The 22,871-nt window shown below is 48.3% G+C and overlaps 5 protein-coding genes across 5 annotated transcripts; 3 read left to right on the top strand and 2 right to left on the bottom strand.

Annotated features, from left to right (window-relative positions):
* Positions 1 to 2,707: 2,707 nt before the first annotated feature.
* On the top strand, positions 2,708 to 4,606 carry F5Y00DRAFT_254074 (Alpha/Beta hydrolase protein; the record flags this gene model as incomplete). The annotated part of the gene is made up of 7 exons (XM_048010128.1): positions 2,708 to 2,744; positions 2,777 to 2,876; positions 2,945 to 3,027; positions 3,125 to 3,381; positions 3,562 to 3,696; positions 3,751 to 4,163; positions 4,198 to 4,606. The coding sequence occupies 7 exons, from the start codon at positions 2,708 to 2,710 to the stop codon at positions 4,604 to 4,606; spliced, it is 1,434 nt and encodes a 477-aa protein (XP_047863286.1).
* Positions 4,607 to 5,455: 849 nt separating this feature from the next.
* Positions 5,456 to 12,960, top strand: F5Y00DRAFT_121738 (uncharacterized protein). The gene is made up of 3 exons (XM_048004058.1): positions 5,456 to 6,491; positions 6,541 to 6,628; positions 6,679 to 12,960. The coding sequence occupies exons 1-3, from the start codon at positions 5,889 to 5,891 to the stop codon at positions 12,678 to 12,680; spliced, it is 6,693 nt and encodes a 2,230-aa protein (XP_047863285.1). The 5' UTR covers positions 5,456 to 5,888; the 3' UTR covers positions 12,681 to 12,960.
* A 601-nt stretch (positions 12,961 to 13,561) lies between these two features.
* On the top strand, positions 13,562 to 16,319 carry F5Y00DRAFT_271279 (glycoside hydrolase family 3 protein). Its single transcript, XM_048012767.1, has 7 exons — positions 13,562 to 14,184; positions 14,238 to 14,310; positions 14,361 to 14,582; positions 14,632 to 14,724; positions 14,790 to 15,131; positions 15,191 to 15,820; positions 15,921 to 16,319. The coding sequence occupies exons 1-7, from the start codon at positions 13,595 to 13,597 to the stop codon at positions 16,296 to 16,298; spliced, it is 2,328 nt and encodes a 775-aa protein (XP_047863284.1). The 5' UTR covers positions 13,562 to 13,594; the 3' UTR covers positions 16,299 to 16,319.
* Positions 16,320 to 16,499: 180 nt separating this feature from the next.
* F5Y00DRAFT_121724 (Neutral/alkaline nonlysosomal ceramidase) lies at positions 16,500 to 19,289 on the bottom strand. The gene is made up of 5 exons (XM_048004057.1): positions 18,380 to 19,289; positions 18,306 to 18,321; positions 17,910 to 18,255; positions 17,686 to 17,854; positions 16,500 to 17,632 (listed from the first exon to the last, which is right to left on the bottom strand). The coding sequence occupies exons 1-5, from the start codon at positions 19,025 to 19,027 to the stop codon at positions 16,526 to 16,528; spliced, it is 2,286 nt and encodes a 761-aa protein (XP_047863283.1). The 5' UTR covers positions 19,028 to 19,289; the 3' UTR covers positions 16,500 to 16,525.
* Positions 19,290 to 20,660: 1,371 nt separating this feature from the next.
* Positions 20,661 to 22,182, bottom strand: F5Y00DRAFT_121690 (glucosamine-6-phosphate isomerase). The gene is made up of 4 exons (XM_048004056.1): positions 21,850 to 22,182; positions 21,763 to 21,795; positions 21,158 to 21,703; positions 20,661 to 21,103 (listed from the first exon to the last, which is right to left on the bottom strand). The coding sequence occupies exons 1-4, from the start codon at positions 22,027 to 22,029 to the stop codon at positions 20,792 to 20,794; spliced, it is 1,071 nt and encodes a 356-aa protein (XP_047863282.1). The 5' UTR covers positions 22,030 to 22,182; the 3' UTR covers positions 20,661 to 20,791.
* Positions 22,183 to 22,871: the final 689 nt, after the last annotated feature.

Here is a 22,871-nt window from a genome sequence, read left to right as displayed (position 1 = left end):
TAGCGGACTGGACCTAGGCCATTGTTAGTTGGGTGTTTAATAGCATGGAAAAGTGAAGGACATTGCGAGCAGATAATGGCGGAAACGTGGGCAATCCAACACGCTTGACAGGGCGAGAGAGGACTTCATGGCCTTCCTTTTCTCTCCCCACCTACCACAACCTCTTCCTTTACAGTACTCACTGATACAGTACAAATTGCGCCGCAAGCCTACTGATTTCTCGGATCCAGGGGTATCTCTGCTAACCAGGCTGGTCTGCTGCCTTTCGGTCTTTGGAATTTAATATCGTTGAGGTATTATTCTTTAATGTTGCTATATCCTTAGTATGTAGCTAGACCAAGCTGAAATATATTTCAATGCCAGGAGGATCCTAGTTGACGAAATGATAGATCCAAGGTTTATATTCCCAGGTGGACAACTAGGTAGTATAGTGTTATGTAGATTAGAAACACCGCGTTAGCTCGTTCACCATCGTCTCCCGCCGCCCGTCCGCCCCGTGCTAAATCCCTCGCAAGCGGACTGTCCTTGCATAAGCGAACCTCAGCAGCACGCCGCCCGGTCCCGCCGCGTCCCATCATCAGGGCAAGATCAGCGCATATCAAGAGCACCGTCCCGCTCCCGCTCCAAATAACCGCAAGCTGTCATATAAAAGCCCCCGAATTGGCTCCGCCTCGGACCCCATACTGACGCAATGTGCCCACCGGAGAGTCGCCGGTATCAACTGATGCAGTGCATACTCGTAAGTGCATACTGGGCCGGTAAGCTTGCTATCCTAGTATACCTAGTATAGTGTAAGCGACCTGGTGGCAGCGTGTCCGCGCCTAAAAATTCTGTCCGCTGTCACCTAGCGTAGCGACCGTAACTATCGGTTTGAAGTCGATTCATACGGATTCCGTTATATCCCTAGTCGCGCTATAGAGTAGGTACCTTACCACAAGATCCCTACTCAAGTTTTTAGCTGATCTACTTATCCCGAGGTACTAATTTTAGTACACGAGTCAAGCCAAAATGCGGTAAGCATGGTGTTCCATATTATACGTACAGACCGGTGAACAACTTCCGCGTGGCGTATATACCTATCTTGCATTTATCTATGTTCCATCCTGAATAAGAGACGATGGCCGATTCCCTATCTTTTCCACTTCAGTAATGACCCAGGTTATACAGGCCTCAACAAGGCAGACAACTATGGGAAGTTTACTTTAGCCCCTTCTTCTCAACACTTCGACTTCAACCCGAAGCCCGAGATTGAAACTTGGGACTCTCAAGACTTCAGTACCCTCCTACCAAAGATGTGAGACATGGTGAAGTGAGTCATTTCCTCGGCGCCATGCACCTTGCCTAAGCCACTCGATGCGTCTCTTTGCCAGGTTTCATATTCATGACTCTAGCAGCAAGATAAGCAGATTTAGCCACTTGATTTGTGATTTGTCCATGCCAAGTATCCGGGATACGTTAAGTTGGCTATGCGCGTAGGAAGGTTAGATGCATCGACATCTTATGTGACCTCCCGCAAAATAATCTGCAGATACCCCTAGATCTGTAGATCCGATACTTGCAAACTTCACCACGTGTTGTCATTTGACATGTCACTAAATTCCTCTTTGCCAATGAGACAGGCTCTCCCACAAGGATCCTTTCTTTTCTTATGCACCTAGATTGGAGAATATGGTATGAATTCTACCAATATCTTGTTACGTCCGTTCGTGATGAACCCCGTGTTACGTGACCCTTCCACAATATCGAAGTAGAATGGACTTGTCACCCTATAGCATGGGAGCATAAGCATCTGACGGGTATCAAAGAGCCTTTTCTCCCAACTAGGGACTTGGCTATCTAACTCCTGTTTTGGGGACTAACTGCGATATCCCGTTTTTCTAATCCGATTGGACACAGGTTTGCCGCCATGAGCCAAGCGTTGCTCTTATTCGACAGTGAACGGCGGCTGAAAAAGTCAAATCGAGTTTAGTGCTAAGAGTTTGCACCAATGCAGGAACCAATTCGAGCTGCGAACTCTTCCTGTCTATGGGATTACCCTATAGCTATTGGAAGAACTTGGAATGCTACCTCCTGCTTGGATATTCGTTATATTAATTGTGCCCTCGTCACGCCTAGAGTGCGATGCTGATTCGCCGTTGTTGATTTCTTAGAGGTTTGCGATTTTAGCTTATTTTAGGAGTAGAATATGGTACGCTCTAACTAACGGCGGAAGTCCTTTCGGAAGGGTCTCAACAGGGACGGAATGAATAATACCTAAGGTAAATTATATAGCAAGCATTTTAATGTCGGTCACGACTGTAAGGTAGCTTTTCTTTCTGCACTTTCCACGTGAGATAATCTTGATGATCTATCTGAGCTGTGTAGCTTTCACTCTTTCTCTTCTACTGCTTCACGTATATGTCCTCTCGTTTAATATATATACCTATAGGCTTATGTGGTTCCATCAATCACTATGACCGCGATACGCATTTCCCTCCTTATCCTTTCATCTTTCCTTTGTCTTATTTCATTTGTTCGGCTTCTCCTACCTTAGATAATGATAAGGTCGTGGCACAGGACTCAATACCTATTCTTAACCTCCCATATGTGTCGTATAGAGCAGCTAGATACGACAATGTGAATGATAGGTAAGTCGAAACTAGTCTATACTACTTGAAGTGAACGAGGGGAAAAGGTAGAAAATCCTAATGGTGCAAGTCACGGATATATGTTCAAGAATATACGATATGCGGCGCCGCCAGTTGGTGATCTGCGCTGGACCAATCCGGCATCCAAGACGGGAGCATCGGCCACTCGTGTGTACAAGCGGCTCCAAACGGACTTAACCTACTCGGTACTGGCAACCAGTCCCCAATCGGCGGGGTGATCAACCAGTTGTAAGTGCTTCCCGTAGTAGGTATATACTGAAGAGTGCCGGAGGATAAATGTCCTAATGTTACGAAAGTCTTGGGGGCATCCCACTTCCCGTATTCTCAGGTGGCAGCGAAGACTGCCTGTTTTTAGACGTTTGGTACGTATATCCTATATGTGATATTTCGCTAATGGGATGCTAGTATACCCTATAGTATGTTTGAATAGAAACATCAAAACTGATGCTCCTAGTTAAGATACTTACTAGTAATAGATGTTCCTGGAAAGGCCTTGAAAGCATCATCTGAGAAATTACCTGTTGTGGTATTTGTATATGGTGGTGCGTATGTCTTTAGCAGTAAAAACTCAATGCAACCGGAGCTGCTGTTCTACGATGGGACTGGTCTGATATCACAATCCGGCAACAATATAATCTTTGTAGCAATGAATTATCGGGTAGGAGCTTTTGGCTTCCTCGCTGGAACTACTATGGAGAACGAAGGTACCCCAAATGCTGGGCTCTGGGATCAGGTTAGTGTATATATGGAAACCCCGGAGCGCCGTTGATTCTAACACGCCGCCGTGGGGTAGAGAGCAGCTTTTTAATGGGTTAGGTATTACATTTCCTTGGTAGGCAGAGACCCGGCACGAGTGACAGCTATGAGGCAATCCGCTGGAGGCGGAAGTATCATACATCACGTTATTGGATAGGGTGGGAAGCTTGACCCTTTATTCTCCAAGGCTATATTGCTTTCCCCGGCTTTCGAATACATGTGGAATCGCGCTGGTGCGGTTCAAAAGACATTTGAGGCATTTGCAAGAATGACTGGCTGTGCTAGTCAAGGGGTTTCGTGCTTGAGGCGCGCTGACGCATCTACTCTTGCTAATGCGAATACGTAGTTGATGAAGCAGCAGTATTCAGGCACCTTCGCAGTCGGCCCAACGCCTGATGGATCATACATACGACAGCTTCCCGTACTGGAGTTAAGCACTGACAATTTCTGGAACATAGAGTCACTCATCTTGTCGCGTACTACTGCCGAGTCGAACGTATTTGTTAAAGGCCTTGGACAGACGGACAGCGGGTTTACATCGTTTGTCGACGCCATATTTCCAAACTACACTCAGGCTGCCAGAATCACGGATAAAATTGGTTCTTTCTACGCGGTCTCTGGACAATCAAAATATAAGTCGCAGACGGACCGAGTACAGGCTCTCCTCCGCGATAGCAGCTTTATATGTAATATCCGGCACCTTACCGACAGCTTTGGCGACTCCAAGGTCTGGAACATGCGGTACGGGGTTTCGCCTGGGTGGCACGGAACGGACCTTTTCCCCCATCTTCAGTGCTAAGCTCGGAGGAAAAAGCTGGCTCGAGAACCTGGCGGCGTTGATAACACCGGGTATCGGATCGCTCATTTCCGGCATCAGCGTTGCGTTGCAAAGCTATTTTACGAACTATATTCTCACTGGTGATCCTAACACCAATCGCAAGATCTTTAACCTGCCGCCGGCGATACGATGGAACCATCCAGATAGTCAGGCGGAGCAGATCTCAGGCGTGGTTAGCCTCGGTGGTTGGGGGTTTAGCACGATACGATATACCCAAGACGAGAAGACGGCGTGTGATTTTTGGAGGGATATAGCCGCAGCCGTGATTAGCTTAGGTGGATATTCACCGCCTGGTGCAGTGGTACAGCAAAGTATGGTCGACGTGAGAGATCCGAGTATGAAGGACAATGGTGGAAATCGATAGTAAATTTGGAATCGAAATTCTTGAATAAGGGAAGAAGTTACTTAAATTGTGGTGTTTGATGTACTTGGATAAAATACGTACAGGCATAAATCATTAGAAATTACTTGCATAGTAACCCCTACCCATAGTTACTTGTGCTATATTTAGCTGTGGGGTACCTAACTTATGTACCTAGAGGTAATCCGTACCTGACCTAAGCTCCTCCTATTACAGTTTGCTCGGACATTTTGTCAATTGTGCGCATCTCACGGGAATACAGATTTCATCTTCTCTAATTGATGTTTATTGGATACAGAATAAAAAGAGCTCCGGACCACCACAACGCGCTTCGGAATATATAATCAGTCGTAACAGAAACGACATTTACCTGATTTGTCACAAGTAGTTTCGGTGTCTCGCCGGACTTCTTAGGCTTGGCTCACTTGTTTCGGGGGGTTAGCTGCACCACATTCCATCGTATCCCCAGGATTGACTGGCATCATCGTCTGTAGCGATCGAAGCTTCTTTATATAGGTACCTAACTACCTGTCATTTCCAGAAGTCTGGAAACAATCCGTCAAACTATCCACCAAACTTCGTCGACTTCATACTTTCTTCTCTACCCGAAAATAAATTGACATATTATAGTGACCCGCTCCCGCGACCAGGTTTATCGTTAACGAGATTCCTAATCGCCTCGTTTCTTAGGTCCTGCTCTAAAATATAAAAGACCCTGGCTAATTCCTATGTTGAATGTAACGGTTCGGGTTTCAAATCTAACAACCCTGACAAGGGGTTATGATCCACCGTCGTCTTGGGCCCTTCAGCCTTGCACTTTCACCCAATTACTTGTCTTGCCTTTCGTGAGCTGGTGGAACCAATCGAAGAACCTCGAACATAACCCTGCAAGGTCCATGTTTGAGGATCACAGATACTGCAGTCTGCAGATACTAGTCTACTATTGCGGACGGCCAGGATCGTAGATATTGGTGCTGAAGATGATGGGTCGAGAATAACCCTCGTTCACCCTCGCCTACTGCCGCGTGCTAGCCATGCCTTTTACTTTCTGACTCCAGTCCTGTTCACGTTCTGTTTCTTACTCTCATTTTCGTGTCTTCGCGCCGACTATCACCAGTGTTGACCCTTATGACGTTGTAGTATACTCGTCCGCGTCAACTATCAGTGCCAATATGCATAATTCTCTTCGTGATTAATATTTTATAATATCTTTTTTTGAAATACCCATTGAGTGGGTTATTCGTACATTCTTTTTAAGCGAATACAGCTACACGCCACCGAAGTCATGGCGACACCAGGAACAACAGAGGCTTTATTGGCCGCCTTCTTTTTCGGTATATTATTTAACGCGGCGTCTGCGGGTTTGGTTTTGTATGCTGTAGGTCATGGTTCAGCAATATTTCGGGACGGCCTGAGGCTGGTCCTCATACTGTTCCTGACTTCTTCTGCCGCGTGGGCTTTGGTCGAGTTCCTGGCGACCATCATCGAGCCGACTGCTGCGTCTATGTGCCAGGTCGCCGTAGTCTTCTCGTCTATTTTCGATCAGATGGCAAGGGTTTTCGTCGAACAGTACTTAGTATGGGCAGCGCGGCCGGAGAAGAAATCAATACCGAATATAGTGTCGCAAGTTCTTATTCTTATCCGGTTCGGCGTCGGCATGGCATTTATCGGATTAGCACGGAGCGATTTCAACCCTACCTGTGTGCCTATTTCCAGCGTTCCGCCCATTGCCATTACCATCATCGTATTGGATGCTATTATCCTTGCTCTCGTCGCTGTTCAAGTCTTATCGAGTGCCTCGACGAGCGGTGTTTCTAGCGATAGACAGGCTCCCCTCGGGAAAAGAAGTGTTACTTTGGTCACAGTTGGACTGGCAATATGGATAGGGGTAGGTTCTGATATATTACTATATCTATTCAAATACTAATTGCCTATAGACGAGCGTGGTCCTTCTCCTCGGTGAGAGGGCAACAGATTTGGTACTTAGGACGACGCTACCTGCCGTTGGCCTAGCAGTTTTAGTTGGTACGTGTTATATTGTTTTTTTCCCTCGTCGTATTGTTAACAGTTTCAAGCATTAGTTACTGTGTTCTCAGGATCACTTGTTACTCCTCGAGGCCCACCCCCTCGACGGCCAGATTCCCCGACTACTCGGGATGCTGGTAGAGATAGGAATTTATCGTCTTCGGATTCCGCAGATTATCCCCCATCCCGATATGAGGATGTTAAAGCCGCAGATACGACCGCTATGGCAGCCTACGTCTCCCGAAGTGGTGCTCTTGGAATGGGTGGGTTTGGCAACTCAAAGAAAAATACTAAGGGGAAGGCATGGAATAAGGCCACAGCGGGTAAACTCGTAATCTCGAAACCGGTTCTTATTTCACAGGAAGGCATGGAAAACCCTCTTGACAGGATACCGACAGTCGATCTTGCTACAGCTGCCAGAGAAGAAAAAGAGAGGCGTGTCAAGCTACTGCAACGCGAGCCAACTCTCATTGCGCAGCGGCCCGCCCCTCGGCCGCCTACTGCTCCGGGACGAGACGAGTCGCTTGCTAGGGAGCTAAGTCTGAAACGTAAAAAGGTTGGGTCGTCGTCTTTAGCACAGCTAGAGAGAACCATCTCGACTAAGACGTCGGCGGGGCTATCTGTCGAAGCAAATGCATCTTCTACATCTTCAGAATTATCCCCTGGGACTGAACAGGTAAGGCGGAGATCCCCGAGGTACCCCCCGGCACCACCAATACCAGCAACGTTCCAGCCGATTCTACCTGGTGAGCCGGTTCGTATACCCATTCCAAGACCTCGAGACCCATCTCCATCGCCAAAGGAACCAGAGCCAGTAAAAACACCGCTCCAGCGACGGGCCACAACGGGACTTCCGTCGAATCCCAGGGCCCAAGCAATGAAACAAATCGCCAAGGATGCTGGGAATAGCCGACATGAAACTGTAATGTTCGTCAACAACATTGTCTATGACGATCCAAATTTCGTCAGCAATATTGTCCAAGGGGCTTCAAAAACACCAATAACTTCCCTAGACTCTGGTGATTCGGTTGTCCATCGTCCGCGCCCGATTCCTAGAAAGGGAGACAATGACCGTCAAGTTTTTCCTGCCGAAATCTCACCATCTCAGGGCCATAAACGGTCGAAATCAAGTGGCTCAATTATCGCTAGAAGGTCTATGCTACGGTCTGTGCCCGGTAGCCCTTCCCAGCTGCCGCCCTTACCGGCGCCACCCAAAAGCGCCGGTAATTTATCTCGCCTTCGGCCTATTCACACGAAGAGTATGTCACTCGATGAGAAAATGGATTTGCTATTTCCTACACCGCTTAGCGCTCCTTCAGCGCCAACCAGAAATAAGCAGAAGTCTATAGTGCCTGATATGCCTCCTTTACCGGCGGCGTACGCGGTGAGCACACAAAGACCCGATGTCGAGGGTGCTCCCGACTGCGAAGTTGATAATGCTAGGCCGCTATCCAAGACAACTGACAGAAGTTCGACTCGAACCACTAGTATTCTCGGGATCGACGACATTCCACAGCAGGGTGTACAGAAGGTTGGCAGCTCTCATAATGCAGTTGAAGAGCGGGGTCAGTCCTGGCTGCCGGGAATATCAGCCGGAGAAGAAAGACGACCACGTCCGTCTCATGATAAGATGAATCAAAGATCGTCGCCTGTAATTCCAGCGGAGGGTCAATCTAACGGGTTATCCTCGAAGGATGGGAACGAGGGGCGAGAGGGATATGCCAGTACTATTTGGGGCTCGGTACACTCTCCTATCGCTGCTGTTAATATCCAGCAATCGCGGCAAAATGCTCATTCGACGTATGTTCGGAAAGATACGCATAGCCACGGAAAACAGGAGGAACGTGACCATCCTGCCAACGTCGTTAGTGAAGGTAGGGCTAGGGACTTCGTCGAAAACAACAAAGCTCTACCAAAGGTACCAACCATCGAGAAAGTTAATACGAGTAGCTTTCATCGTCGGGTCGGCGACGAGTGCCCAGCTTTCTCTACTCGAAAGGGCAAGGGACGTTTAAGAAAGATGCCCCCGCCCGCGCCTCTGCTTCTCAACGGGAGAAGTAACAAAAGAACAATTCTAGTACAGCCTGCGGAGCCCTCACCACTAGAGTCACCTGGAGCTGCGTATCAGATGATTCAGGCTCAGCTTCAACGTTTCGAGCAACCGAATCCGGATTCTGTGGATAGTGAAGGACAACGCCTGGCATTGCTAGAGAACCTGGAGCGCGAGATGGGTCAACTTCAAAACAAATGGCAGTCCACACAGAACCTTCTTCAGCGGGATTCCATGTCGAGTATTAAGACTTCCCCGGCGAAGGATTCACGTTCTCCTTCGATGATCGCTGAACGAAGAGTATCACGAAAAACACCCATGCGAATTGGAACTACGCGATCTAACGACGAAAGAAGCATGGGTACACCCTCATCTCAGAGCTCCGGAACAAGTTCCGAAAACACTCGCTCTAGCCAGGGGCAAGCCCGCCTCGCCAGTTCTCAGAGAGAAGAAATAGAAGGCACACCCAACTTGATTATGAAACACAACAACCTCAACTTTTTGTCCGTTTCTAAGGCTGCGCTAGGTAGCCCAAGCCCACCTGATACCGAAGAATCTGAATCTGGGGGCGAACTCCCTATGAACATACAACCACTGGGTCCAAGGTTATCTGTGGCAGTTGCCCAAACTCATGAACTCTGGAAACCGCAGCCGCCCGCTCAGCCCCTGGTTAGCACAGGTCTCTGGGCTGGGATGGCCAGGCAGCCTCAGACGCTGATTGGAAATATTGAGATTCCGAGCTTGCCACTACGATCGGTAAGCAGAAAGACTTCGGCCCCGTTGGTTATAGAAAGCTCTCGACTATGGGAAAAGACTACCCAGAGCAATAAAATGGCAGTTTACAATGGCCTGTGGAAGAAGCATACACCGTCGCAGAATCTAGAATCCAACCGTACTGTTACTCGTCCGGTCACTGTTCGCCCGCCACGGAGAAACAAGCGCGTGTCTCTCCTACCTGATATTCTAGAGAACCCCGTGCCCTTGCCTGACAAACAGGGAACTTTAGGTCTCTTTCAGTTTCCTTGGGGTGAGAAGAGTGAAAGTGCCAGCATTCAACTTCCACTACCACCTACTCGTATGTTCACGGCCATGCCAGGAACTATGACTACGGGTGCCCCTGCCACAAATGCTTTCTCAAGCACTAGGTCAAGTCAGCCGGACGGCGAAGAATTCACAACATCCTTCTTTGACGACTACGAAGCCGAGGAAGAGGGTGATAACTTTGATAACTTCGAAGATTTCTCGGATAGCGACGGCGATGATTTCGACGAGAACACCCTGTGGGAGATTGCAAGCTTGCTCAGGACTGAGGTACCCTCAAGGGACAGTTTGCTTCTTCTCGCACAACAGGGTTCTCCATCCGTCAATTCTCCTGGATTTGCCGACGACATCATTGATACGATCGTGGATGACTATAATGACGATGGCATGGTCCTAGAGGATCCGATACCGATAGATCAGTCCTGCATCTCGACTCCTGACCCTATTCCCTCTCAAGCCTTATTGTGGACAGCCCAGCCGAAATTCTCCGAAACTAGTCATACCCTTGGTCTACCCCAGCCAGATTCGGCAACCTGGGAGAGTTATAACATAGAACCTATAGGAAAGGCCAAGTCAACCCACCGTATTGAAAATGTTATGTCCATTGAAAGCATCCATCTATGGGAGCCGAGGGCCGAGGACATCGATGTCAAAACCGGGTTACTCTGGAGTGCGTGCAAACCGGCTCATATCCCTTCGCAAACAACGGAGGTAACTGTACCTACCCAGTCTGCATCGCTATGGGTACGGCCTATTGCTGTTATAGAGTCTGAAGCCCAGGGTCTATTTGACGTCAGCCGCCTAAGGGAAGATTATCGAAGAACCTCAAACGAACCTGCTGCACTTTTCATGAAGAAGAAGCCTCGCGCAGTAGAAATGCCACTGGAGAAGCTGGTATCCAGAGCACTTTGGACAGCTAATGGCCTTGTGGCCCAATCACCGCTGCTATGGAAAACTCCAGCTACAGTCGCCACCTTTGAGCATGATGGGTTGTTTAACGTCAGCATAGTCAGATCTGACTATCGCAGGACTGAGCAAGAACCCGCCGCTATTTCCATGGAGAAAAGAACTGCCCGCGTGCTAAGGGAGCCGTTGGCAAGCCTTCAAACAAATTATCTCTGGACCAAAGAAAGCGTCTCGCAACCTACTCGTGGTGCTGAGCTGTTCTTATTCAAGATGTCCGCTATGAAAGCCTCCCAACCAATTGAGAGTCAGACCACACCTAAATTTCAGACAGTGTTGCTATGGGAGAATCCGAAAACAAACGCGGCTCCGGAGCACGAAGGTCTATTTGATGTCAGTGCTATAAGATACGATTACCGGAGGACCTCCAAAGTCCCAGCTGCCATTGCGATGTCTAAGAAATCTCGTTCTAATAAAGAACCCTTGCCTTCAATCACGACGACTAGTCTCTGGACTGGAGAGACTCCAGCCCCAATCGTTGAGTCGCCTGTATCTTCAAAGCTTTCATCGCCGAGCCGAACAAATCTATTGTGGGAACAGTCTAACTCATCGGTCACTATGTCGGATTACGAAGGTTTATTTGACGTTAATGTTGTCAGAATAGATTATCGCAGGACCTCCAAGCTTCCGGCCGCGATCAACATGACTCGAAGGGCCCACAAGATGGGAGAGTCCCTTACGACTCTCATGAGCACGAGGCTCTGGGAGAAGTCGGTCAAGTTAAGTCACGCTTCTACTAAGACAACTTCCCTATGGAGTAAGCCTATCACGCCAGCATCCTCCACATCTGGTCTGTTCCAGCTCGATCCCACTCGCAAGATCTATCGAACTACTTCCGCAGAACCTGTGGCGCTTCAGATGAGTCGAAAGCCTCGCTTCACTAGCGCGCCTCTTCCGATAATCAAGTCTACTCGTCTTTGGAGCAACAGTCAGACTACTTCAGTTGAACTAGACTGGATGATCATTTCATCTGTGCGGCCTAGAAGTCCATCCGTTGCTTCTATATCTACAGTAGACTCCTCACCCGTATCCCCCGTGACAGATTCATCATCAGTTAAGACGAGTACCACAAAGGCATCATCAGCTAAAAGTACTGGTAGTGTTTTAAGTGGCTGGTTTGGCAAGAAAAAGGTCTCAAAGGCCCCTGAGGTGCCTGAGTTACCCTACGAATTTATAGTAAAGAACTTGGATGAAATCCCCCGGAAGAAGCCAACACACATTCTTCTTCGTCAATTATACCGTCCTAGCATCGCATATCGTGCGGACTGGGATAACGCGCTACGAGAAGCCATCGTAAGTAGCTACCCTGGTTCTATGGCCGCATTGAGAGCTTCTTACCCCCAGGACTGGGATAATGAACTCCAAGCAGCTGTCAAGGCAAGCCACGTGTCACCCAAAATTACCCGCAAAGTTGCGTCCCCTCGGGACTGGTCCAATGCGCTTCATGTCGCAATAATTTCCTCCTACCCAGAGATTAGATTCTCGCGAGGTCAAGCTTTACCGTCACAATGGAATGCTACACTCCAAAAAGCTATTGCTCTAAGCGAAGTAGCTCAGCCCTCCCACCTCGACGTTGCTGTTCGGCATCCCGTATTTATGGGCTCCATGGAAACGACAGCAGAGACGGTTCACCCGGCGATTGGTCCGAAGACGTTGAAGCGGAAGGAAAGCACCAAGAAGCAAGTGAAGAGCTCCACAATTATCATGTCAACCTCTCTGCTCTGGGAGAAACCAGTTGAGAAAACGGCTCCTACCGCAAATAGTTTGTGGTCCTCCAAGCCCATGACCAAGACGACATCTAACTTCGAAGCCGGGATCAATAAGATGCGTCACGGTCCGCGCAAATCCAATAAGATTACTCAGAGGTCTGCGTTCGATACCGAGCCTAGCTTCAGCGGGCAAGGTATGTGGAGACGTAACAACAATAACAACCAAGGAAGAGATTGGTTAGAGGATTCGATGAAGAAGCGCTTCACGCGCGTCGAGCTACGATACTAAGGAAGAGTCTCGGGAGGGTTTTTTGTCAAGGAACGTTACGTAGGAACCAATAATATACCCCTTCATACTGTACAACATCTAATAGCGGAGAGCCGCACCATATCATATCATATCATACCATACCATTCTTTTATCCTCTTTTACAGTCTTTATACTGCATTTTTAGCGTCTGGAAGCATGTATGTATCTAACGCAGCGTCACGCTTGACGAAGCCTATATGGCAAGTTCGGAAAAGTTTTTGTGTTCAATACAGTCTTCGTGAATAGATGCTATGTTACCTTGCGTCTCCAAACCTAGTACTTTTTGATTCGAGTGTCGGATCCCTATGCGTCGAGAGTGGAGATAAATTATGGACTATCGGTATAATTACCAACGAGAGGAAATGATTGTTTTACTAACTCGACGTAGTGGTTCATCAGCGGGGGATAATCCGTTTACTTGGCTCATCTCGGTAACTTTCACCCACCAATAAGAAGGGGTGAGTATAACTATGTGTATTCCGTGCAAACTCTCTACTCCTATCTCTAGACTTTTCTTAGGATACGAAAAACGGCCAAATTCGTGCCTGCGAATAATGAACTCTTCAGGAGCAGTGGTGTAGTCCAGTTAGGATTATAGGAACTAGTTATAGGAAAGTAATTAGATATTCAGATGTATTCATACTCTTAAGATAACAACCACTGGAGTTGAGAAGTGTAGAATTTACACCACTGCCCACTGGGATTCGGAGATTGTTCTCCCGTTAGTCAAGGAGGTCCATGAATCGACATTCAATACGACTATAGCAACCAGGGATGTGTGTATAGTCGAGATATAAGTTACAATGCCATACCGAGTAATTCTTTGGGGACCTTCTAGTTATATGCTACCTATGCGTTGAGGTGTCTTGTTGAATACCGACCAACTAGCTAATATGCGACCTGCCATCTCTCTCTGCCTTGCCTCCTTGACAGCAGTTGCGTTGGCTATCGCCAATAATGGAAGCACGCTGCCCTACAAGGATCCGTCGGCCACAGTCGAGGATAGGGTGGCCGATTTACTGTCGCGGATGACTATTGAGGACAAGACAGCTCAGTTAGTCCAGGGGGACCTGAGGAACTGGATCAACACCGGAGACGGTAGTGTAAACCAGACTGGTCTCGAATGGAGTATGAAATCGAGAGCTGGTTCATTCTACGTTGGTATTGCCATACCATGGAAAATGCTTAGCGATGGCATCAAAACCGGCCAGGACTATCTCGTGCGGAATACGACACTTGGTATTCCTGCGTGGGTTCAATCTGAAGGCATTCATGGCTTCTTGATTCCGGATGCTACTATCTTCAACTCACCTATCGCCCATGCATGTTCCTTCAACCCATCTCTGGTCGAGAAGATGGCAGGGGCTATTGCTCAAGAAGCTCGCGCCTTAGGGGTTAATCAGATCTTCGGGCCTCTCGCCGACTTGGCTCGTGAACTACGGTTTGGCCGTGTGGAAGAGACGTTCGGAGAGGATGGTTACTTGTAAGTGCGTGTATTAGTGCTATTGGACATATTAATATTAAAACATTCGTTAGAACTGGCGAACTAGCCCATGCCTACGTAAAGGGTCTCCAGTCCGGCAACGTCTCGGCTATGGTTAAACATTTCGTAAGAACCCCTATCTTGAATTTGGAAGTAGCAAAACCTAATATAACCAGGCGGCATTCGCAACGCCGGAGCAAGGCATTAACTGTGGCCCTGTACATGGGGGCGAAAGAGAATTACGCACTACATACCTTCCTCCCTTCAAGCGATCGATTATCGACGCTGGTGCTCTGTCCGTCATGTCAGCTTACCATAGCTATGATGGAATTCCGGCCGTTGCCGATAGACATATCCTTACCGATATCCTAAGGGGTGAATGGGGTTACAGGTATTTCGTGAGCAACTTCTAGAGGCTGTCTGTGAGATATATTCTAATATAGCTAGGTCATGAGCGATGCAGGAGCCACAGACCGCCTTTGTAAAGATTTCAAGATGTGTAAATCTGATCCCATTGACTCCGAGGCTATAGTGAAATATGTAAGTTTTCTAACCACACCCTTTGACCCTGACCTGACCTGGAAACTATTCTTAACATCTCCCAGGCACTTCCTTCTGGTAATGATGTTGAAATGGGCGGCGGATCTTTCAACTTCGAGAAAATCCCTGAAATGGTAAAGTCGGGAAAGCTGTCCACCGAAGTAGTAGACGAGGCCGTGTCTAGACAACTGCGCGCGAAATTTGAAGCCGGCTTATTCGAGAATCCTTTCCCCGGTGTCTCAGATGAAGACCAACCAAAATACATCAATACCCCTGAGATAGTCGAGCTTGCAAGAGAGCTCGATGCAGAATCTATTGTCCTGCTGGAAAATCATGGTAATGTTCTTCCTCTCAAGAAAGATGCAAATATTGCTGTTATCGGACCGATGGCCCACGGTTTCATGAATGTTAGTGAGACCAACTTCTAAAAGATGATGACGATGAAAATACTAATGTTTCTCATAAGTACGGCGACTATGTCCCCTATAAGGCCCAGTATAGGGGAGTTACGCCGCTGGACGGTATTAAGGCAGCGAGCACGGGAAAAGTCACGTACGCGCAGGGTTGTGAGCGCTGGTCCAACGACCAATCTGGCTTTGCCGAAGCCGTGGACGCAGCGGAAGAGGCCGACGTAGCTGTTGTGGTCGTAGGCACATGGTCGCGCGACCAGGATGAGCTTTGGGGCGGACTAAACGCCACCACTGGCGAACACGTCGACGTCCATAGTCTGAACCTCGTCGGCGCTATGCCACACTTAGTCAAAGCTATCATTGACACGGGGAAGCCTACTATCGTCGTCTTCAGTTCAGGAAAGCCCATCACCGAGCCTTGGATATCGGATGCAGCTTCGGCCTTGTTGCAGCAGTTCTACCCATCTGAGCAAGGAGGGCACGCTTTAGCGGACGTGCTCTTCGGCGACGTAAACCCGTCTGGGAAGCTGTCTGTATCATTCCCTTATGATATCGGAACCACGCCAATCTATTACGACTATCTGAACTCTGCGCGGGCATATCCCGACCCCGGTTTCGTCTCCGAAAACGGTTCCATGAAGTTTGGCCACAACTACGTGCTCCAGAGCCCTCTACCGCTTTATGAGGTATTATATAAATCCCCGTTTTTAACTTCGTTCGTCGAATGAAATTATATAGTCCTTTGTATTCTGATCTTTATCGCTAACCCGTTAAAAACAAATTTAGTTCGGCTACGGCAAGTCCTACAGTACCTTCACATACTCCCACATGACGGTCTCACAGTCCACCGTGTCCTCGACGGACACTATCACGGTGTCCATCGACATCACCAACAACTCAACGCGCGACGGCGCTGAGGTAGTTCAACTATACGTTCAAGACTTAGTGGCAAGCGTTGTGGTACCTAATAAACAGCTTCGAGGCTTCTCTAAGGTCTTCGTACCGGCTGGCGCTACCGAGACGGTGAAAATTGACATTGCTGTTGCCGACTTGGGACTCTGGGATATAGGTATGAAGTACGTCGTTGAGCCGGGTGAGTTTACTATTCATGCTGGTAGTTCGAGTAACGACCTCAGGACTGAGGCTATGTTTACTGTTGTTTAGGTGGGTAAATAGAGCGGTAGGACCATTAGCTTGAATCTCATCTATACATAAACACACTACCTCAGCGAGCTATTGCCCCTTGACAATATATGAGATCGTGATCCTACGAGTAATAACTGCTTCGACCACAACCAAGAGAGGCCAGGTTGGGTATCGACTCAGTCATATGCTGTAGTATCAACAATGATAATTACATTACCAACCCTTTAAACAACATCCAGTTATCATCACGTAAGTGTAAAAGTATTGCTCGTCCCATCAAAAGCCGTGATAGCCCCACCAACCAAAGCCTTGCTATCACCGTAATACTTTATTCTATACGTCCCCGCTTCAGCATCCGGTTCCGTCTCCCAGCTGACAGTAACTTCGCTGTACCCTAGCACGGTGTCGGTCCGCTTCCACGTATATACCAGAGACCAGTCCGAGTCGTCTCGAACCTGTGTCCAAGAGTCTCCATCCTGCTTCTCCACAGCCGTAAACGTGCCATCGAGCCGTAAGTTATTGCGCGGATTCGCGCCGACAAAGGTCGCGTTAACGACGGCGCCGCGCGCATATTTATCTGCGGGCTGCGAAACGACATCGCCGAAGGACTTACCCAGCGGCGCGTTGTCCTGCACGACGCCCGTGATGAAACTAAGGCTACTGTTACGGTTATCCGGTGGCGTCGGCCCGGGGTCTGGCAAGCTCGACGAGTCAGGGGCTAGGTACCGGATGTTGCTAACGGTAAGATTTATATACGCGGGAAGCTCCCACTGGCCGAAGAGCGTGCTCGCTCCCTCGTAGCGCTGGATGCCGTACTCCTCCGGCGTAGCTATGTAATGCGCATAGGTGTTAGCAGGTCCACCTAGTATGACCTTCGGCTCAGTATCTACGATATCGGCGGCGGCGGCCTTGACAGCGGCGCGCCATCTGCGCCCAGACATGGTGGTCGCTTCACCGGGGCTTACGATTATGATGAATTGGCCGACTCGGAGCAGCTGGACGTCGATGATGTTGGGACTCCATGGATACGGCTCGGACAACTCGCCTACGTCGAGGAGGACAGGCTTGGGATTCTGACAAGCTTGCTGCTCAGGTGATGGCGCGCGGAGTAGACTCTTGATCACCTCCCAGACGGGGCTGGCGCTCGGCTCACCCGAATCGTTCTGCGTAAAGTCAAAAGCGCCAGGGCCGTCCGTCGTGCCGGCGGCAAAGGAATAACCTAGCGCGGCCGGACACGTCTGGACTTCAGTTCCGTTCTCCAACTGAAATTTCCAAAAGCTCATATCGTGGTAGAAGTGGAAAGCTTTAACCGTCGATCCAACAACAGAGGTGCCGGATGAGCCGAACGAATCCTAACACAAGATGAGCTGTAAACCGATATCGACGGGGAGGATATTTGTCTTACGTAGACCGACCTAGCACCATCGTATTGGCGTTTCCCGATCTCGTAGCAACTTGCAATACCAAGATCGAGCTGATCAAAGAGGGGCCCTCGGCCGTGGCAGTGCTGTGATTTACCGTCCGCGCAAGTACTGTTCTCTAAGCTACACTGTTGACCGGATCCATCATCGCACCTAATACGCAAGTTATTACTTCGCATTACTTCGTTACGGGATGAAGTAGGCTTACCATGCGCCAAGTGTGTTAGGAGTCGTGTCTCCGACGTTCGCTTGAGAGAAGCCAGCAACAAAACCGCTAGCCGCTGAATCTTCGCCTTCCATAGCTTTCTCGAACATAACTTCTGCTACTCCTTTGTTATCGCCAGCCACGTGGGTGCTATTTTGGTAAATCGATGTTCCGTGGACGGGATACCACGTCAGAATACCAATGTTTTTGCCGTCGGACGCCCGCTGGAACTTAAGGACGGTCATTTCTTTATCAACATCGTCCTCATATTGAGCCCGTTCCTCGGCAGGGTTAGCCAAGTAAGCGTATAGACTCCGACTAAGGTTGCCATCTGTAATATTAACCGCCCCTATTGATATTATTAGAAGGGATCCTACGTAGTAAGTATTTTATCCATACCGAAGTCGAGGTATCCCTAAGCATAAAAATATTAGTATTAGATTTTATTTAGTCTTGCTTATTTCTCTACCTACCTCGGTCAAAGATTCGTGGGCTCTCTTGATTGACAAGACAGCACCGTCAACGATGGCTTGATAACTCTGCTCATCGAAGCCCAAACTGGTTACCTGCGGTAGTAGGTAGTTAAACCAGGCCCCAGGTCCGGAATGGGCGTGTGTCCCTGTTACCGCGACGTTGCCCTTCCCATACACGGCGAAATCGTCACCAAGCGCAGCGAGACCATCTAGAATACCGAAGCGTATAGCCGTATCGCCAGATTGCGTATCAAGAACCAAGTACGCGAATCGATCATCCGGATTATTAACGTCTCCGATTATAAACGCCCGCGAATAGATACGCTGTCGGAGCCCGGTACCGGTCTGGGAGAGGTCGGCGTAACCTGCGAAGTTGATTTCCACCACAGGCCCAGTTATGTCGGCTTTCCCAACTCCAATCAGATATTTGTCTCCCTTCCCGTCTGCTCTAGTCTTGGATTCCCACCGAGAGCTCGTACCGGCCTCATGTGAGCTTGTCGCATGTCGAAACTCGAAACTGTGCTGCCGTGGTGCAGAGCCAAACTTTGTTGCGAGGAATGTCCCCAGGATAAAAATGGAAAATATGGACAGGAATGCCAGTACTGGTCTTCCTGACGTTCGGCGGCTAGAGACATATGTTGGAGCCATGGTTATGAATTTTAGTACTTGGCTGCTTCTATGGCCAACCGCGCCTATTTCCGAGCAACAAAATTCCAACTCGTAACTCTCTTCCTATCTCGCTGTTGCCGACCCCGTTCCTTTTATTCCTCGGCCAAGGAGGAAAGAGACACGAGATAGCTTTCAGAGCATGCCTAGCCTCGGTTCCTTTCCCCGTCTAGGATGCAACGTCAACAGAGATAGCTACGTAGGTAGATATGCGTACAAACAAGAAGACAGACCTAGAAACAGACCAACCATGTTGTACAGCGTCCCAACGGAAACCTTGAAATGGGCCCTGCATCTGCATCCGGCTACCGTATATGCCGAGTAGGTGAGGGCCATATGCTGTACTAGTTATCGGGTATGCATGTATAACCAAGCGCGTTGTGTGACATCATGAGCTGAAATCGAGGGCGATGGGACATATAACAGGGACACACAACATCACATGCGTCCCAGGCTCCCAGGTAGTAGTTAGGTATGGCAAGGCACGCGATTGGATCGGGGTTAATTTCAATAGCGGTCCCTAGGTCTCCTAGCCAAGCGAATATCTTCTGCATATAGTAGATGCATACATAGGTGGGAGGATATAAGGCAGGTCATAGAGAAATGCGGGGGGTTAAACCAGGTATCAGTATAATGAGTTAGACGACGATATTTCCCGTATGCATCTGCTAGTACTATTTCGAGTACTATTTCGAGATTCCCCTCGTTTGTTTCCTTGGCCAATGATGATCTAATCCCAGAAGGTATCTGGAAGCAAATAAATTGCATCTGCAGGTCCCCTTCGTCCCGGTGGCCACTTATTGGATATCCGGACGGAGGCTATGTTAGCTCTCATTCATCTAAATCTTAACCATGTTAAAAGTAATCTTATATTTTCCAATTTTTCAATAAATCAATATAATATCAAACGCAACTTTACATAAGGCTTCGCTGAAGGATTTCTTATTGGATGATTCATAGCGAAGATGACCTACCATTGACGGTCTCGAAATAGGAAGCTCTAGTTGTATACGTCTCCCACCACACCAGCACACCCATGGACAAGGTATAGGTAGATAAGCTTTGCGGGGATTCGGAATTTCGAACTACCCACCCCAACATGGACATGTTCGTGTGGCGGGGCTACGGGAGATCTACCGGCCCCTTTTGTTTGATGTGACGAGTCGCGCAACCTGTCAATTCGTCTGGTGACTCGTCGTTAATGACATTGTGAGACATAAAATACCTGTCTATACACCATCATCAATGGCTTCAACTAGGCCGCTGATGTGAAGGTGTGTAAGTGTTGCGGGTAAACCACAGCGACTGACATTTTAAAAGTACCTATACCTACCTACCAGGTAAGTAATGTAAAACCAAGAAACAGAAAGATATTGATGAATATTTCCGGAAACCAACACACAATAATATATATCTTTATTTGGGTATCTAACGTCTCTAATAACGTATGCTATACATACATATATATATATATACATATCTGAGTTTTACGCCGTAAAATAACTACCGTAGAGGCAAGTATAGAAGCGCCGCCTTAACAGGTAGAATAAAACTCAATCTACTTGACTATATCTGGTAAATGGTCTGGCCTCTTTTACGTCGCATTTGTTGTTAATTCTCTAGCGTAACTCCTCGGTTTATCCCAGCCTAATGACCCAATTTTTGCGAAAAAGACCATTCATTTAAGTCCAAGTACTACAGTGCAATACCTTTACTCGCCTACCGTTCTACTTACAAGACATCAACTTATGCCCCGACGCTAGCTACTCGTTGCTGGTGCTCGGGTTGGGGTGTTAATCTTCTCGAAATATCGGGTATTCCGACACGATCCGCCATTCGGTCCGGCACGAGATCCGGAGACACTGATCGGATAGGGTACTCGGCAGCCGGCGTTGCAAGCAGGAGACGAGACGTCATGGGTTGAGGTGCCAGAATTGTGGGAGACTGGACCTCTTCGATCACAGTCTTGGGAACTGGTCCCGGCCCTGTTCGAATGCTCGAGGGTAAGATTTGCTCGAATCCTTGTTGTCTTGCAACTTGCTCGATACTCTTGAAATACTGCGGCAGTGCTTAGCTGACGGGTTATATATTGCATCTCTCGGGTATGCTTACCTTAACAGTCTTAACTTGTAGTTCTAATGTGGCATCCTCATCACAAACTATCATGGGGTGAGGATGTAACTGGAGACTCGAAAGAGTCCACATGTGGTTGACACCCTGCTCGATGCATTTTTGCAGAGCGAGAGCTTTGCGAGCGCCGAGGATAATTACGACAACCTCGCGGGCCTCGAGAACAGTCTGAACACCAACTGTTAAGGCCATCTTAGGGACCTTGGCGATGTCGTTGCCAAAGAAACGGGAATTGGCAAGAATCGTGTCGTAGGCTAGTGTCTTGACGCGGGTTCTCGAGGCTAAACTAGAGCCCGGTTCGTTAAAGGCGATGTGCCCATCTTCCCCGATTCCGCCCAAGAATAAGTCGATGCCTCCGACACGCTTGATCTTGGCCTCATACTCAACGCATTCTGCCTCGAGATTCGGCGCGTTGCCGTTGAGGATGTTGACGTTATTTGGGTTCACGTTGACGTGAGAGAAGAAGTGTTTCCACATGAATGAGTGGTAACTCTCAGGATGGTCTCGAGGAATACCGACGTACTCGTCCTATTTCGAGGACATTTAGCACATTAGATATTTAGAGAATAGATGAGGTTATTTCGTACCATGTTGAAGGTAACCACATTTTCAAAAGAGATCTAATACCTTCTAGTCAGCCCCCGCTCAGATATCCCAAGCTAGAGATTACCTACGTTTCCGGCCTTGTACTGCTCGACTAATATCTTGTATACACCAAGAGGACTCGAACCGGTAGGAAGGCCAAGCACGAAAGGATGTGAAGGTGTGGGATTGAAGTGTCGGATTCTGTTCATGATGTAATTGGCTACATAGGAGCTAGCAGTCTCCGAGTCGTCGCGGATGATGAGCCTCATTTTGCTAGATATTGAAAACGAAAAATTATATTATAGATGATGTGATGGCCAGTAAGAGCTGAGACTGGAGTGGTAAGATGCAGTCGTAGTTTTTGCAAACCTTTCTAAGGAAATAGAAAGAGATGAAAGCTTTGAGTAGTACAGGTTTTAACATTCATTATGAGCAACAGCAATAGCCTCATAGTGGCAAAGGCCCACGATGGGAAAAGCCTCAGCAGGATAGCATCGGACCCTACGGTCGGTGATGGAACGTTGGCCCGGATTGGCCCGTTCTCCACCGTCACGATAGCGAGCTTGCGTTTGTGACTAGGGAGGCTCGTTGAACGTTGTAGTAACCTGTCCATCAACTGTTTTAGGTCATGTGGTGCTCCGGACAATCTGGTTGGTTGCTTCGGACACTGTGAATTGCAAGTCCTGACCAACCATTACGTTCGGTATCTACCTGTTTGATAGACAAGACATTACCTACATGATGGTACTCCATCCCCGGAGATCTTGGCTTCGCATAGTGATCGCGAAGGAGGGGTATTGTAGGAAAGCATGATAATGCTGATAAGTAGAATAGCTACCAAAGAGGATGTCTTTTTTTGACGAGCCTCTGACATCTGAGCTAATGCAATTTCGACATCATATTCCCGGGTAGTGGGGGGCCACAAAGCCAAGCCAGGAGGGAGGGACTGGTCTCTATTCGTTCTCTTCAGCCTTAGGTCAACACCATCGAGCGACAAATATGTATAGCATTTATCTCGGTTTAAATTGGGGGGGTTTTTTTTTCCTATGAGAGCCGCAGAGCTGAACTAGGAAAAATTAAAATATATAGCCTGGCCAAGCAGAGCACTACC

Source organism: Daldinia vernicosa (genome assembly GCF_022497035.1).
Source record: "Daldinia vernicosa strain CBS 139.73 unplaced genomic scaffold F5Y00scaffold_35, whole genome shotgun sequence".
Classification (NCBI taxonomy): domain Eukaryota; kingdom Fungi; phylum Ascomycota; class Sordariomycetes; order Xylariales; family Hypoxylaceae; genus Daldinia; species Daldinia vernicosa.
Note: the sequence above shows the minus strand (reverse complement) of the source record. Positions and strands in the feature narration are given on the sequence as shown.